Source organism: Mustela lutreola, chromosome 13 (genome assembly GCF_030435805.1).
Source record: "Mustela lutreola isolate mMusLut2 chromosome 13, mMusLut2.pri, whole genome shotgun sequence".
NCBI lineage: Eukaryota > Metazoa > Chordata > Mammalia > Carnivora > Mustelidae > Mustela > Mustela lutreola.
This window is the reverse complement of record NC_081302.1, coordinates 82,284,445-82,303,081: the sequence shown is the minus strand read 5'-3', so window position 1 is coordinate 82,303,081 and position 18,637 is coordinate 82,284,445. Positions and strand designations below refer to the sequence as shown.

At 39.2% G+C, this 18,637-nt stretch overlaps 1 protein-coding gene across 2 annotated transcripts in view; it reads right to left on the bottom strand.

Moving 5' to 3' along the window:
* The window catches only part of MIPEP (mitochondrial intermediate peptidase), a 170,314-nt gene that overhangs the window by 90,598 nt on the left and 61,079 nt on the right, over nt 1-18,637 (bottom strand). For both annotated transcript variants that reach the window (XM_059143887.1, XM_059143889.1), the window contains exons 11-14: nt 14,932-15,085; nt 13,173-13,250; nt 12,121-12,325; nt 10,462-10,571 (exon numbers count right to left, since the gene is read on the bottom strand). In XM_059143887.1, the coding sequence (XP_058999870.1) occupies nt 10,462-10,571; nt 12,121-12,325; nt 13,173-13,250; nt 14,932-15,085 (547 nt within the window). The remainder of the gene's footprint in view (nt 1-10,461; nt 10,572-12,120; nt 12,326-13,172; nt 13,251-14,931; nt 15,086-18,637) is intronic.

Here is an 18,637-nt window from a genome sequence, read left to right as displayed (position 1 = left end):
AGCTGTGATGTGAAACTAATAGATCTATTAATAAATCACAAATAGAAACTAAAAGACCAACCCCCATGGTACTACTTTGTGACCTATGGGCAAATTGCTTAACATAAGTCAGTTTCTATAAAGCGTGGATAACCGTGTACCTACTTCATTGCTAGATAGGATTAAATCAGAAAAACATATAAAATAATAAATGTTCATTCCTATTATTTGTTGTTTGGTAAATAATTTGTGAGAAAGATAACGAGGGCAACAAGCATTTTAGTGGTGGCTAATGGACAAAATTGTACAAAAACTGTAGATTCTCTCAAAAATCAAATGACTGTATTTTTCTTTTTTAAAAAGATTTTATGTATTCATTTGAGAGAGAGAAAAAAAACACAAGCCAGCAGAGGGGTGGAAGGACAAAGAGATTCCCCTCAGAGTGGAGAGACCAATGGCGGGGCTCAATCCCTGGACCCTGAGATCATGACTTAAGCTGAAGCCAGATGCTCAACAGACTGAGCCATCCAGGCGCCCCCATATTTTTCTTTCTTATAAAGACCTTATCTTTACGTCTCTATCCCCAACATGGAGCTTGAACTCACAACCCCAAGACCAAGAGTCACATGCTCTGCTGAGTGAGCCAGCCAGCTGTCCCTCATAGGACTACTTAGTGATTAGCGACACAACTAGGTTGCAAAATTATCAGAAAAAATAGACTTTAAGATGAACCATTATAAAGATAAAGAGAAGAACTCTGTTTATGCCTCTAAAAAAATTTACTCAAAATACATGGAGTAAAAAAAAAAAAAAGAGAGAGAAAAATGTGTAAGGCAGTGAAAATACTGGGTATGATGCCATCATGACGGATACCTGCCATTATATATTTGTCTAGAGTCACAGGATGTATGATGCCAAGGGTGAACCCTAATGTAAACTATGGACTTGGGGTGATGAGGATATGTTGGGGCAAGGTCATCAACTGTAACAAACGCACCACCCTGCTGGGGGATGTTGGTAATGGGGGAGGCTGCACCTGTGTGGGGCCAGGGGGTATATGGGAAATCTTTGCACCATCTCCTCAGTATTGCTGGGAACCAAAAACTAAATAAATAAAGTCCTAATTTAAAAAAAAAAAATTAGGTAAAACTAAGATGAAAAAATTATCTATCCATCATCCTGGAAGATTTGCACCTCTCACAGCTTTTTGCTAGTTCAAAAAAATTTAAAAATCTGAACACAATTATAAGATTGACTTAACAACAGATTCATATGCAACCCCAGACCCAATGATTAGAAAATACACAATGTATTGAAATGAAGCACAAACACAACACTCCCAAAACACTGACGGCTCATGAAGCCATAAAATACCAACAACCTACAAAGAACCAATACTGGGTAGACTACTTAGCTATTAATAAGAAAAAGATAAATAAGTCCTCTGCACAGTTTACAACTTTTAAGCTGTATTTCTAACTCCTCGGTGGTCAAAGGGAACATTACAATGGAAATTAGCAACATTAGAAATATTTTCTATGAAAAGCATGGCATGCAGCTAAAGCATGCATTGGTACAATTTAAAACTATAGCATTAAAATTCGAACAGATATGTTAGGTAATACTGACTGAATTAGTTCAGTGTCCAGCTAGCTTAACTGAGGGATACAAACATAGGAGGAAGGAGAGAATAATAACAAAAACAGAAACAGAAACTAAGTGAACTAAAATGAACAATATAGAGGATAAATAAAATGTGCCTAAATTCTTTGAAAATACTAAAAAGACAAACCTCAGCCTAGATTCAGAGAGAAAAAATGAGAGGATGATATTAGGAATGAAAAGGACATAACTACACAGTTAGCAGGATTTGAAGGATAAAAGAATAACCTTATGCCAATAAACTTGAAAACTTGGATTAAATGGGTAAATTTCTAGAAAATTACAACTTAGTCAAGCTTACTTAAGAAGAAAAGAAGGCCCAAAGACTCCTGGAACTACTAAGAAATCAGTCGTTTAAAAAATCTTCCCACAGAGAAAATAACAGACCCTGAATGATTTTACAGATGAATTCTGACAGTTTCAAGAAACAGATTATTACAATTGTATAAAAGCACTTCTGAGGAACAGAAAGGGGAAAAAAGGAATATTCGGAAACGCATTTTATGAAATGGCATATTCTTAATACTAACAAAGCAAAGAAGAAGAGGACAAAGAAAAATCTCAAGTCACTCTCTCATAAATACAGACGCAAAAGTCCTCTGTATAAAAACATTAGCAAACTGAAGCTAGCACTGTGTTGAAAATAATAATAATCCAGGACTAAGCCTACTTAATCCTGCAGTGCAAAAATGGCTTAACAGTAACATCAGTGTTCACTACATTAAATTAAAAGAACAGCCCAATTACCTGAGAAGATGTGCACGCACGCGCACACACACACACGCACACTCTGATAAAATGGAATACCCACTAGTGATTTAAAAAAAAAAAAGGAACCAGAAATAGGAGGGAATTTCCTTTTCCTGAGATTTCCACCAAATCTACAACAAATATCTTTGTGGTAAAACAGTGAAAACATTTCCTTTAGAAACCAGGATAAAGACAAATAATGCCCATATAAAAGCTTCAATTCAACACTGTCCTGAAGATTCTGGTAAGTGAAACAAGGCAAGAAAGAGAAATAAAAAGAGAAAGGAGTTGAGAAGGAAAAATAAAATTGTTATGTTTGCAGAAGTAACTGGTTAAAAAAGGTTACAAGTTCTACTGAAAAGTTACGCAAAATAAAAAAAGTTTTTTATTTTTTGAGGAGGGCAAATAAATACAAGTATTTTGAAATCTATATATGAAAAAAGGATAAATAGCTCCTTTAAACACTAGCAACAATTAGAAAATATAATTTTAAAAATATACTATTTATAATAGTATCAAAAGGTAGGGCATCTAAGATTAAGTGCAGCAAAAGTTGCACCTTAGGGAAAAAAAAATTTAATTTTATTAAAAGACTTAAAGCACCTAACAAATGGAGAAACATCAGAGTCATGCACCGGAAGATCAATACGGAGAGATACCAGTTCTCTCCAAATTGATCTATAGATTTAATAATCAAACCAACTCTTCTCATTTTTTTATATAGGTAAGTTAGTTCTAAATGTGTATGAATAAACACAAAAACACAAGAATAGACAGAAATTTCTGAAGAGCAAATGGGGAAAGCTTTGGTGAAGCTGCCATAATAAAACAGCATGGGGGGGGGGTGTCTGGATGGCTCAGTCATTAAGCAGCAGCCTTTGGCTCAGGTCATGATCCTGGGGTCCTGGGATCAAACCCCGCATCAGGCTCCCTGCTCAGCAGGAAGCCTGCTTCTCCCCTCTCCCACTCGCCCTGCTTGTGTTCCCTCTCTCACTTGTTTCTCTCTGCCAAATAAATAAAATCTTTAAAAAAAAAAAAATAAAACAGCACGGTATCAGGGCAGACAATGTAAACAATGAAATAAAAGAAAAATCCCATAAACAGATCATTGCATATAGTGCGTACATGCTTCATGATGGATCTTGGAGCAAGAACAAATGGTGCTGGGACGACAGCTATCCACAGAGAAGAAGGAAATTGGAGTCAACCTTATACTAAATACAGACAGATTTATAATTTGATTATAAAGACCTAAAAATAAAGAAAAAGCATTAAACTTTTCAGAAGAAAACAGAAGAATATCTTTATGGCTTTTAAGGAAACAAATACGTCTCAAATAAGATCTAAAAAGTACTAACTATAAAGAAAAGATTGCTCGATTCAACAATATTAAAATGAAGGAATTAAATACATCAAAAGATACCCTAAAGAAAGTGAAAAAACAAACCATAAACTGAGAAACACAGGGTTATTGTTCTATCATATCCAGAAGGGGGAGAAACCCGTAAGACAAAAGTAAACCACCACATAGAAAAACATACGACGGCAAACACAAACAATAAAAACATGAAAAGCAAAACAAACAAACAAACAAACCATGAAAAGCTGTTCAACTTTCAAAGTAGCCGTGGAACACTGTTGCCAATGAAGACCACAAGAGCACTGCATTTCTTAACTACAAAACTGGCAAAATTCAGACTCTGACAATATCAGATGTGGATGAGGTTGTGGTGTGATGGGGACCATTGTTGGGAGGAGGGCAAATAAGCTCAAGTATTTTGAAAAGCAAGTTGGCATTATCACATAAACTTAAAAACAGACAGCCCCTATACACCCAGCAACTCCAGGCTTCCACATGAAAATACAAGGTGTAAAATTGCTCACAGCAGAATTGTGTGAACTAGCAAGAACCTGGAAGAAGCCATGTGCCCAGCGACAGAAGAATGACCTCAGAAATGATGGGATGTTATACTGAATTGAAAGTAAATACACTGGAGCTACAGGCACCCCCGAGGAGCTTCAGGCATTTAACTGGAAAAAGCAAATCGCAGATTACAAACAGTATAATACCACTTTTGCACAGCTCAAAAACAAAACTAAACACCACACTGCTTAAGAATAAATAACTCATGTGGCAAAAAAAATATTTTAAAGCAAAAATTAGTGAGAATTCAGGCTGTCCTTCCAGACAGGAGCATATGGTAATGTTTTACTTTTTAAGTTGGATGGCGGCTTCACAGCTGCTCATTCTACAAATGTTATTTTGCAACATTAAGTATTAAATTAAAAAAGTTTACTACTTTCAGAGGCTTTTCCTTCTGAATCACTCATGAGAAGAATCTACTGAATGGAAACCAGATCCATTATAATCCCCATCCACTATTTTACCAGTACCATTGGTTTTTTCCTGGAATGACGTAAACATTTGCATTTTCTACTCTGACATGGCATCCTTCAGATATTATACGATATGCTGCAGTTTCTTTTTTCTAGTCTTACACCATTCCTAATATGAGATGGTTTCTAATTTTATACCAGTGCAGCAGGCCACTCCTCAGAATGTTTTCTAGCTCAAAAATGTTACTACCAAACGTGGAATCCCACACTGAACAAAAATACTCAAGTACAATTGAAATACACTGAGTTTGCCGCCTGCTCCATATGATATGCAGAGGGGGTATTATAGGAAAAAATGGGAACAAGGCAAATGTGGGGGGGGAAGGTGGGGACTAAGGGGGTTTAGAGATTATTGGTTGGAAACTATGGACAAAAAGGGACAGAGACAGATGCTGCTGAAGGGAAATAGGGTGGTGTGATATTGGTATTTGATCTGTATCCCTGCCTGTATAATAACAATGAGAAAAACTCTGGGTACTCCAAATAATCTAAAAATCAGAGACAGCCTAGTTTCCACATGTGGATATATAGGGATGAGAGTCAAGCATCAGGCTTTTAGACTACATTATGGAAGTGCTTAGCATTTTTAACTTTGGGCCAAGACTATCTTATTTCCTTGAATCCAGGAACGCAATCATTGTTTAAAAAGAAAAAAAATGTACCTGTGATTTTATAATAGATGGGGAGGAGGGCCATTAAATAAATAGATAACTAACAAGAGATGTTTCAGAATTACTAAAATAAGAGGGAAAAAGTTGCATCATCTACTAAGATTAACTCAAAATGAATCAAAGACCTAACCATAAGACTCTAAAACTATAAAACTCTTAGAAAAAAACATACGGGAAAAGCTTCATAACATCACACCTGGCAATGATTTCATGGATATGACACCAAAAGCATAGCCAACAAAAGAAAAAGCAGATTAACTGGACTATATCAAAATTTAAAACTGTACATTGAAGGACACAATCAACAGACTGAAAAGGCAACCCATAGAATGGGAGAAAATATTTTCAAATCATATATCTGATCAGGGAGTAACATTAAGAATACATCAAGAACTCCTACAAACCCCAACCAAAAAAGTAGACAACTGAATTTTAGTATGAGTGAAAGACTTGAACTGACAATTCTTTGAAGATATCCAAATGGTCAAAGAGCTCATAAAAAGATCTTCAACATCGCTAAGCATTAGGCAAATGAAAATCAACACCACAATGAGACACCACCTCACACCCATTAGGATGGCTATTATCAAAGTATCAGAAAATGACAAGTGTTGACGAGGATGTGGAAAATGGGAACCTTGTGCTCAACAGTGCACAAAGTAGGAATATAAAATGATATAGCCACTGGGGAGAACTCCGTAGTGGCTCTACAAAATATTTGAAATAGAATTTCTACAAGAGCCAGCAATCTCAGTTCTTGGTATATATGCAAAAGAACTGAAAAACAGAGACTCAAGCAGGCATTTGTAAAACCATGTTCCTAGAAGCATTATTTACAATAGTCAAAAGGTGGAAGAAACCCAAGTATCCACCAATGTATGAAGAAACAATACAATATGATCTATACACACAATGGAATGTTATTCAGCCTTTAAAAAGAAGGAAACTCTGACAGAGTCTACAACATGATGAGCCTTAAAAACATTGTGCTAAGTTACAAATACTGCAGGATTCCACTGATATGAGGTACCTGGAGTAGTCAAGTTCATAGAGACAGAAGGTAGACAGGTGGCTGCCAGGGGCCAGAGGAGAAGATCTGGGGAATTGTTTAACAGGGACAGAACTTCAGTTTTGGAAGATGAAGAGAGTTCTAGAGATGAATGGTGGGGACAGGAGCAAAAATTAAGAATGTATTTCGTCCCACTGACTGGCGCACTAGAACATGGTTCAGGTGGTAACTTTTACATTATTTTTAGTACAACTAAAAATAAGTTGCATCTTAGAGTGTTTAAGGGAGAATAAGAACCATGCTTCCAGAAGTGTGGGGCCACCGGCAGATAATTTTCCACTTACTGGGAGCAACTGGAAAGGGTTTAGGCTCAAGGTGGGAAGGAAGGAGCACTGAGAAGAGAAGAGGGACAGTGACCTTCAGTTCCTCAGAGGGCACAGGTCCCTAACGTAGCCTGAGCCAGAAAGAGATCAGTGGGGAAACCCCATCAGACTATAGATTCGGGTTCAGTCTACCGTGTCCAAAAACCTGGGAATTTTTCAGATGAGCAGCTACCAAGTCTGTACTCCTCCTCCACTTGTGTTATTAATTTTAAGATTAATTGACAAGAAATTCTGCTTCAACTTTGATGTTATCGCTTGTCAAGACAGTTTTGAATCTGGAATGAGCACCTCTGGCATTTGTTATCTCTGACAGCTGTACGGCCTCTGTAAATCTGATAAGCATACTTCTCATTCCTCGACCACAAGGAATTCATTGGCTATGCCATGCTCCAGTTCAGATAAAATACTTGGAGGTGTTAATAAGTCACTGATACATTATCCTTACTCAGACAGTTCTCTGGAATACACCAGATGATGGTAAAACAAAAATCCTTTCCTAATATATGTAGTAGACTAGGAAATGAAGCATAAAGATACAACCCTGTTATTCTTCTTACGGGCTTTATTGTCATTTATTTACAAAGCCTTGGATTTTAAGGAATTAACTCCTTGTCCTTAAGGCTAGAACTGCCCTTAAAATGAAATCATCTAGCCACTTGGTATCTTAATTAGTGACAAGAAGAGGCAAGCCCTTTGTGAAACTCAAGGCATTCACACGTTCCTTGCCTCCTGGCACTCCTTCTGTTCTCCATAGGAATCACAAAATTATTTTAAATTCTTTAGAGACTGTGTCTGTAAGTCCCTTTAGCCACTGGACATGCCTTGTGAGTCTGAAACTTGAATCAATTCAAAGCAGCTTACTGTTTCTTTCCTGTTTCCTTTAGTGTGAAGTTTATTTTTGGACTTAATATTGTTTTCTTAAAACTCTCTTGTTCAAAAATGGCTCTTCTTATGGAAGAATGCCATAATAAAATAACAACTGTCCTTTTTGGGGACATTACACTATCCTGCAAGCAGTGGCTCTTGCCTTTCTTTGCTTTTCTGATTGTTCTGTAAATAGATAACATTTTTAAAACTGACTTTAATAGCTATGGCGAATTTCAGGCCAAGATTTCACTTTTTGCTTTAAGTATGACTCTGAGAGGCTCAGGGTGCACTCCTGTAGTTAACTCTGACCTCTGTGTGTTCTCCTCAGTGTTCAGATCCCCTTAGCAATCCAAGCTCCTCAGACAGCCCCTTTCTTGTGATGCGGGTTCTCCAGATGCCTCCTGCTTTTCTCTCACAGGCCACACTTTAACTGCCAACTCTATGCCAACTACCGCCACACGCCTCAGGTTCTATTTGATTCTGGATTTCAGAATTCTCCAAGTTCAGAATTCTGGTATTACTAACAGCCCCATGGATACAGACAAATAAGAACTGTGTCTTCCCTCCTCAAACTTGGACCTCTTCCAGAATTCACTCTTCATGGAGCCTCCATCTTTGATTCCCCTCGCTCACCTCACTTATTCAACTAGCCTCAAATCCTTCCAATGAAGTCTCCAATAGCTCTTGAACTCTATTTCTCCAGGCCCCCCATGGCCAATGCCTTCACTCTGGCCCTCACCACCACTTCACTACATATTTGCAAGCCCTCACTTAAGCCCTGCTCAGAGCTGAGCGAGGACAGGAGTTCAAAGATGGAACCCAGGGAAGCTGTCTGCCAAAGGCTAATGAGAAAATGGGTTGGGGCAGAGTTGTCGGAGAGCCAAGAGGACCAGACACAACTCCCAAGAGGAAGTGTGATAGCAAAGCTCAGTGTAAACACTGCCAAGAAAAACTAGTCAAGTCACAAACAGTGGTCTAGTAAATGAGCTGGGATTAAAAAGTGTGTAGGGGCAAGAGGACTGAAGAGACTGGGAGCGAACCCTAAAAACCAGAATATTCTAGTGTCTTTTTTTGTCTCCCCTTTCTCCTCTTTCTGCTCTTACCACTACCAGCATCTTGCCATGGTCTCAGATTTTTCCATGACTTTACAGGCTTTTCCTTTGGGCTGGAATAACCTTGTCTTCAGCTCTGTCTTAGTTCCCCTGAGATTTAAAGACCTTGAGTGTTAGAACACTGTCTCACTTACTCCTGGCTATTTCTCAGATGCTGAGAACAGTGCCTGGTACATAATAAAAACTCAGTAACTACTTCCTGACCGAAGGAACTATGTATGTCCTCTGTGTTCTCAATAAATATATTTTAATGAGATGGAAAGGGGCTGCTGAGAGCCGACTGGCAAACTGCCCCCTTTACATATTTTTTCCAGACCTGGCTCCTCCAGCACTTCCTGCACATACCCTCTCCCGGCACCCCCGGCAAAGTTCACGGCTCTCCTTTATGGTCCTGTGCACCGTGTGTGTAGCTCTGACCCAACGTGCGGTGTGCTCTCCTCCCCTACAACAGGCGCAGGGGGGCAGGGGAGCAAGCACCAAAGGAGGGACTTAGTCAGGTCTTCCTGATCATTCCCAAACCCCAAAATGTGAACGCATGGGCAGCCTCTGCTATTATTTGATGGCTCATGTTTCCATTATTGGCCCTGTTATCTCTGTGGGATAATGGACACATGGCCAGTGGATCACCAGTATCTCAATTCTGTCACCTCAATAATGGAGATAGATTATGATGAAGGCCCAGTCAGATTAGTTAGCCAGAAACTCCTCTGTTATTCTACAGTTGACAAGAAATCAAGACCCCAAAATCAGAAATGACCAAATCACATTAGAAAAAGGGTCATATATAAAGGTGGGTTTGGCACTTCTTCTGATTCCATTCATTCCTTCATTTATAATTTCTTTTTAATACTTCTTAACTACTATAGGATTCTAAGTGCTGAGGACCCAAAGATGACCATAATTTCACACCTGCACTCAAGGAGATAGAGTCTAAGGGGGGAAACACTAACCTATATGATATTATATAATCAGAGTTCTCTGAGAAGTGAAAGAAGATCTTTCATAAAGTACATGTGGACAGTACACTGCACTACACTGATAGTCATGGTTATGGTCAACTCGTTACAAGACATCTCTCATTGTCTTCCTGCTTTATAAAACTTTAAACTCTTTAAACTTCCATTGGATTCAATATCCATTGAATTCCATTGGATTCAATATCCAATATTGAAATCTAAATTTTCAGGAATTTTCAGACTTCTTGTGCAAGCCCTGATGGGGAAATATGGCCAGGCCATTCAGCTTTAGAAAACACTGGAAAATTTTAAACCAAGAGAACAAATACTCAGAAGCATAAACGAAAGAGGGAAGACCACTGGCTTTTCTAAAGCAAGGCTGGTTTGAAAGCCTGTTTTACAGAGTCCACTTGTTTCCGCATCTGGAAAACAGGAACAGAGCACTTTCCTCAGGGGATAGTTGTGAGAACTAACAAGGTGAGGACATAGCATAGAATACAGAGCAGCTATCTCTCAACACAGTGACCATAATGGTTGGCAAAAAAAATAAAATAAGGTGGAAGGATTCTGGCGCTGAGAGAGGGTGACAGTTCTGAGGAGCTGCATGTTACGCAGCAGTCCAGAAAAGCTGACCGCCATCACGCAGAGGACGGCACCACTGTAGTGCTCCCCTACCTGCCCAGTCTGATAATGTCTGGCAAACTGGGTAACCACTCGATAGTCATTTGCAAAGTACTCCATCAGAATAGAAGGAACCTCAGCGAAGTCAGTAGGGCACCTGGTCCCTAAAATGGGGGGAAAAGAAAAAGAGTTGGCATGAATCAAATCAATAATATTTATCTTACTTTTTATGTACTCTTTTAAAACTTTTATTTGCACTTCTGATGAACTATGATAAGATTAAATTCATTAAATCAATATTTTACTTCTATAAAATTATTGCACATATTTGCAGAAAAGTTTATTATAATCCCATATATTTTCCTAGATATCAAAAGTAAAACAAAATATTTGCACAGCTGGATAAAACACCTTGTAAAGCAATGGCTCACACCCTCTACAAACAAATCCATCCTTGGCTATTCTGGGTTATACATGAGACACAAATTAAAACATTCTTACAATTAATATACCATTTGTATTAATTTACCAAATTCTCCCACCAAATGCTTTTACCCTTCACTTTTGTTTGTTTATTTGTTCTATTCCCTATGCTATACTTTTCATCTCCTTGACTTATTTATTTTATAACTGGAAGTTAATACCTTTTAATCCCCTTCTCCTATTTCACCCATCTTCCCATGCCCTCCCCTCTGGCAACCACCAGTTTGCTCTCTGTATTTAAAAATCTGTTAGGTTTCTTTTTGTCTGTTCGTTCATTTGATTTTTAGATTCCACAAAGAAGTGAAATCAGCTGCTTTTTGTCCTTCTCTGTCTGACTTATTTCACTTAGCATATTGCCCTCTAGCTCCATCTGTGTTGTTGCAAATGGCAGGACTTCATTCTTTATGGCTTAGTACTGTTCCATAGTATAAACAGATACCACTTCTTCTTTATCCATACCCTTCATTTGTTTTAAAAGTACCTTTTTTAAAACCACTGTTTGCTTCTTATAACAAAGCCAATGCAAAAAAAAGCTGTATTTTAAACTTAAAATAACTTAAAGTGACAAATCCTGTAAGAACTTTTTGGTGACATTTTATGTATCTTCTTCTCCCCCCAAATATTATGTAAACAAAGTTAGTTAACAAATAACTAAATGAAAGCAATTTAACAGGTGATCTAAAGCTGACCATATAGGATAGTGAGCTTAAGATTCCAAGATAAGACAACAAAGAGGAAAATCTGCATATAATATCATCAACTATGGCCACACACCAGCATGAAAAACTGTCATCTTATACAGGGGAAAAGCTTAGGAAAATATTTTTTCAACATGTTTTAATATGTATTCTAACTGATTTTGGAGAAAAAGAGGCAATATTATTTCACTTACTAACTCTGTGCTAGGTACTAAGGAGACACATATTTATTCCGACACATATAGCCCAAAACTTCAAATCCATATGAAATATGATAAAATGTGAAAGTGCAAACTCAGAAGACAAGTGAGACCGTCCTCAGCCAGAACCGTTAGCAGGAAGCAGAAAAATGTCAGATGATCTGGTTGAATAACAACTAGAAGGACAAGGTGAGGCAACCTACAAGAAATAACCACCTGACAATGTTAAATGATCAGATTTTTCTAAATAAAGTGCCTTTTACTCCAGTTTAAAATAAAACACATGTTTTTAGGAGATGGTTGTTAAACAGACGTCCCCTCTTTGGGCTCACCAGTGACATGCTGGTAACGAGTACGGCCCAGCATAGAATGCATGGCATGTCCCATTTCATGGAAGAGATTCTCCATCATTCCAGGAGTTAATAAAGTTGGTGAATTCCTTGAGGAATGGGGAAGATTCAGCATAAGAACTACAACTGGGAGCTGATAGTTTCCATCTTCCTTTAATCTGCCTCCACGGATTGTAAAATGACAATCCTGGAAGAATCAGAAACCATAACCAGAGAAGAACATATTAGGTGATCTGAAGAATAAGAAACAGTTTCAATGAATATAAAGTTACACCAAGACATCTCAGTTCAAATTTACCTTAATTCCATTCTTCTATTTATTTAGTTATAGACACTTTTTCCTAATATTTTTTATTTTGCTAGAATTTTTAAGTTTTTTAAAACAACAGTACCACCTTGCGCTTGTGTTGACTCATTCATTCATTTACTCCACAAATATGTATTGAAGTGATGCGACACCAGCTTAGATCCACAGGCTCTAACTGTAGATAACTGTACACAAGCAAGTAGGAAGGGGACAGACACTGCGCTACTCTGGGGAGGGATGCTAATGTCTACTGTACCCCTTCCACGTGTGGAGACACTTCTCATTCTCTATTGTCTTTTTAAAAAATATTTTATTTATTTATTAATTTGACACACAGAGATCACAAGTAGGCAGAGAGGCAGGCAGAGAGAGAGAGGAGGAAGCAGGCTCCCCACTCAGCAGAAAGCCCAAAGCGGGGCTCAATCCCAGGACCCTGAGATCATAACCTGAGCCGAAGGCAGAGGCTTTAACCCACTGAGCCACCCAGGCACCCTCCTATCTATTGTCTTTATCGCTCAGAAGCAATAAACTCTATCACAAAGGGGGAAATTTGGAGTAATTTTCTCTAACAGGCTGATAGTCACATACATTGTATCACTTATTCTTCACTATAACCCGTTGAGGCAGCTCTCTCATTGTTCAGATGGGGAAACTGAAATTGAGTCCTGGAAACACTGAGTCACATAAAGTAACTTTTGTGGAAACATAAAGTCACATAAAGCATCACCTGATGTGGTTTGTCTGCTCTCTGGAAGAAATCACAGTAAATGTACCCCAACAATCCTTCAGATTCATGAACCACAGCCTGGAAAAAAATTACATTTAGTGATGAATGAAGCCATCAGAAACTCTCAAAGTGGAAACACATCCCTAACAAGAATCTAAATATAAAATATCCATAGTCATAACTATAGACATTTCATTTCTTTCTACATCCCACATGATCTAGAAATAAATGATCTATTTCCCGCTCACCGCTCAGAAGAATTGGATTTGGGGTTCTGTCCAGGAGCGGCAACCCTCCTTGTTTGAGCCCTTTGCCCCGACTGCCGGCGCCTCAAACACCGAGACCAAACCCAGCTCTTCAGACTGTTCACAGACCTCCCCCACACACTTGGAAACAAGTGCTGGCTTGACAGTTCTAGATCTCAATCTTAATTTAGATCTAAATGTAGATATATGCCCCCAAATGCTAACCCCTGAATTCAGATATAACAGAAGGTTGCTTCTGGCTTTAGCTGAAGATCAGTAATATCATTATTTATGCTCTTCCCTCAAACTGGGCCTATACAAGACACACGGCTCATGGAGAGCTCAACAGCTGGCCTCCAGCTTGCCTCCTTTGTCTTGTCACAACTTAAGGATTCTGCCACAGAGAACCTCAGCTTTATGCACTACAACTTCGTGCAGGCATATATTCTTTAGATCAACAAGTATCTCTTAAGCACCAAGTAGGTATTTGGAATTTATCAAGGCATTCAGATATCAGCAGTGAACCAAACTGACAAAGAGTGCTGCCCACATGGGGCCCACACCCCACAGCGGCGGAAGCCTGGCGGGCTCGAACTCTAGTGGGGGAAGCCTGATGGGCTCATACTCTAATGGGGAAAGCTTTTCATTACTTCCATTCTGTCCTTTCACTCTTGCCAGTTTTTCTCTCATCGTATCTCTGCACTCTATCAGTCTCCACCACTTTGTGAAGTACACAATGCACAGATAATCAGGTAATCAGTGCGGTGATAAAGCGTGCTCCCACTCTACCCTTCAATTCTATCACCACGCCTATTCCATTCTCACAGAACACAGCCAGGAGACCATCAGAGAGCTTCCGTCCCTTGAAATAGTGTGGTATGCATATAGGCAGAAAGTAAAACAGAGTAACAGCAACAACCGAGCCTTTGTGATAGTAAGTCCATAAATCCTCATAATCTTATCAAGAAAAAATGAACATATTGATATCTCAAATAAAGTGGGTCCTAATAGGAGAAGGGGTGGACGCCAGGCTCAAGGTCACAACACGGGATATAAATCAATATATTATAAAATATAGGCTCCTACAAGATGGGAAGGTGGTTAAAAAAAAAAAGAAGAAAAGTGACAGATGTAATAAATTCTGGAACTACCTAAAAGGGACACTGAGCACTGCAGGAATATGAAAAATAGTGACAAATTTCTCATTATCCAGAATTTGTCAACATACAAAGATTCAACTTTCTGTCAAGTCCCTAAAAAAAAAAAAAAAAATTGTTTCAGAGAATTCACTCTGCTAGTATATGTTTCTATCAGTTGATTTTAGAGAAAAATGGTTTTTTTGTAAGTCAGAAGCAATGACTTGAACTCTCCATGAAACAGAAGTAAGGTGAGCCACGCTCCCATCATGGCAAAGCTGCCTTGCCTCAAGCTGCCTTGAGGATAAAACTGCTATTAACTTGATTACCAAACCCCAGAGATAAAGGAGTGCCACTAGACACTCACTGAATGCTTACCAGTTTGCGAACATCTTCGCACCACACCTCTCCTTTCGCAGGCTGCTCTGCATATAACGTAATTCCTAACAGTTTGGTAAACAAAATATTTAGGCCTTCCATGCATGCTCCAAGGGAGAAAAATGGGCAATATAAACTGGGCTCAATATTATACCTAAAAGAAAAAAGAGAGGTCCAATGGCATTGTTGTTTATTTCAATTTCTTCATTTAAAATTTAGGATCATGGTAGGTAAAACAAAGGATTGAAAACAAATAGGAACATCTCTATCTTTCGAGAGATTGTCAGAAGAAAGGCAGTCTAATTATTCTGAGCCGTAAGAGTGGTAAGTAGTAATTCTTAGTATAAGAGTAGTATCAGTAATGAGTAATTAAGGTAGACACACCATTTCCTAAACTTCATCCTTCACAAATTATTTACTTGCACTGACTTCATTAAACAACCCATCTATCTCAATTACCCATACCACACACATTCCTTTATGCATACCTACAGACAGAATCTGACCAATAATGAGATATTTGAGCAATAATGAAATATGAAATATGTTGTTTTCTTTTAAAAAAAGTCTTATATCACAAACTCAAGTCCTGAAGCATCCTAAGTGAATTTAAATCTTACCTCTAGTAAGATATTTGTTAATGGAAAAAATCTCTGAAACATCAACAATCAGATCTTAATTTATCTGCTTTACAGTTAAGTACCTTAAATAAAGCATAACATACTGGCAAGGTTAATTATTCTTCATTCAAAAATGGCTCTCTTCCAAATGCCCTCTTCCAACATAAGCCAAATCACATCCAGAATATGTGATGTCAACGGTCACTTCTAAGTCACTAGGTCAGGCCAAACTTTATGACCACAGTAGAAAGAATGACTCTAGAGTAACTGTAGGTGCTTATTCTATTTCTACTCTCTGGAACTAACAAAATATATACTTAGGGTGCCAGAAGGTAGCCACACTTGTGACGAGCATAGCATTACACATAAACTTGTCTTATCACTATGATGGACACCGCAAACTACCATAACATTGTGTGCCAACTATACTTCAAGAAAAATTAATTAATTAAAATAAAAACAAAATACGTATCAACTTTGATGCAAAACATAGACAAACATATGCTTATTACTAAATGGATGACTGGATTTAGTGAGCATGTCTAAATTACACCACAAAAGAAATTTTGACTACCGAAATCCACAAGTTTACAACTTAATTCCTGATCAATTTTTCATAAAAACAGAATCTCACTAGTGAAAGATATATGTCAGCAGTTCAGTGTCTTCACTCAGGGATCCATATGCTTGTGCAGGTTCTGAAGAAGCCTGCTGTTTGCTGGAGGTAAGGAACGAGAGGGGCGTGTCTCTCTAAAGAGTTCACCGTGAAGGGGACAGAGAGGTGGACAGACAATTTTGGTCTCCTCCTGGAGCAGCAGCAGAGCTGGCACTAGAGACACAGTCAGAGGACTGAGGGAAGGACAAAGACAGCAGGACAGCAAGAGGTATGGGTACTATGACTTCCCTTGTGGAAGAGAGGGTAGAAACAGGAGGGCGTCAGAGAAAGGAATTCAGAAACAGGAGTCTGCTGGGTGGCGTGGGGATAAGGATTAAGGGCAGAGAGAAGTAGCAATAAGGGTATTCCAGGGAGAAGCAACAGTGTGAAGTCATGAAACAGCCTGGAAACTCCTAAACCAGTGGCTAAATAGGAGCCAGTTCCTGACGGCGGGGATCAACGGGAAAAGAGATGGAGGGAATCCAGACACACGTGGGCAGGGTCCAGAGAACAGAGGGCCTCACATACAAACCTGAGGGATTGGGATTTCACATTGTAGGTATGTGGTCTCTCAACTTCTTCATTATGCAGCCAAATCATTAAAAGAATTTTTAGCTATTAAACCTTAATATATGTATATTTATAAATTATATTCATGTGCTGCTGTTCTACTACATTTTAAAAGCAAAAAAAAAAAAAAAAGGATACATTTTTACAAGTTGAAATAAAAATAAATCTGAGCAAAATTTCTAATGCAGTATATCCACAATCTCAATGAATTGTTCACAGAGTGGGAGACATGGAAGACTGCTTTTATAGGCAACAGAGAAGCAATCTGATGCTTTCTGGAACACTGCAAGGCTGACAGTGTGCAGGGAGAAATGCAGGAGAGGCAGGGAGAACAGACAGTAAACTAGGGTCTGAACATAAGCAAAGGCAGTGGGGTCACGGATGAGGAGGCAGGTATGAAGTTGTTTCTCTTTGAGATGAAATGTTGCGGGACTGTGTGAGTGAGTAAGAATGGTCTAGAACAATACACAGGTTTCTGGCTTGAGCCAGATGGTTGGGGTGGCAGAGTCATTTAATCAGAGCACTAAGCAGGTAAAAAGAAGGGAGGATGGGTATTGTAAGGCTTTATAGGCGAGATAAACACGACACCAGGCGAGGCAGGCACAAGGCAAGATTTATTAAAGGCGCTCTCCGGTGAAGTTTCAGGGCTCAGGAGAAGGGAGCCAGGAAAGTTGTGCCTGGAGGAGGTGGGAACCCTCAGGCGAGGTTCTGCTACTCTGGAAAGCAGAGTCGGGGAAGTCGCACTGGGAGGGGGTCAGCGGGGATCTTTTACCAGGCCAAGGCAGGGCATGGGCTCACATCCATATATGGTAGGGTATCTGGTGATCAGAGGGTATGGGGTGGGGCGTCCTGATACTTCTGTTTCCTGCATAGGTATCAGGTTACCTATGGAGACCATGACCTGGCCATACAACCTTTTGGCAGGAGAGTCAAGGGTTGAGGAAGAGCGGGGAGGGAGCTGAAAGATGGCGGCGCGGCAGTCATTTCTATTGTTCCTCCTGCATTTCTGGAGCCACCAACCCAACAGGTATGTTTGTGGGAGAAGAAAGGAGGGTGGGGTGCAGTTGTGGGAGAAAGAGGAGTCACAGAAAATAAATTCAGTTCTGGAGACACTGACTATTAAGTGCCCATAAGATGTCAGACACTCAGTTAAGACTGAGTCTTCATTGCTCAGGAGTTAATTAAAGCTGTAGAGGAGAGGGGTTACTAGAAAAGGGTGGTGCAGTGTGAGAAGAGGGCCAGCAGCAGTCTTCCAGATGAAGAGATAAAAAGGAAGAGAAGAAAAGTCAGAGGTGTTAGGGCACAAAAGAAAGGGACATCATGGAAAAGAGGGAGAAAATATTTGTAAAAACAGGAAAAAATGGAGGCTTCTGGTGTCTGTTTCAGCATACAGGGAACCTGGAAGGCATTATTCCACCCTAACAAGTAAAATGCTCAAGAAACTAAAAAGCCAATACCTCTTCTTGTATCCAGCAGAGAACTGAGGTCACAGAGCAAACTGCTGCCCCCAAATATATAAAGATAAACAGGCAAATACAGAGAATCACAATTTACAGAACTCTCCAGTGGGGACTAGCACTGAGGTAGGAAAATTTAAACTACAGTTGACAAATTAGAGGCTCAGTGTGGACAAATCTGAGAGTTAAAAACTCCAGGGAGGCCCAGTTTAAGGGAGGGAGTCCCCCACATTTTAATTTTACCTGCAGGAGCCCTACCAGGTTCTCACAGTAAAGATAGAGAAAAATTCTCTCAATGCTTCCAACAGGGAGAAGGAAAAAACAGCCATTTGAAATATACCAGAACATTCTGCTTATTCTTAATAAGGTTGCCCTCAAAAGAAACTGTCTTACCAGAGCCTAAC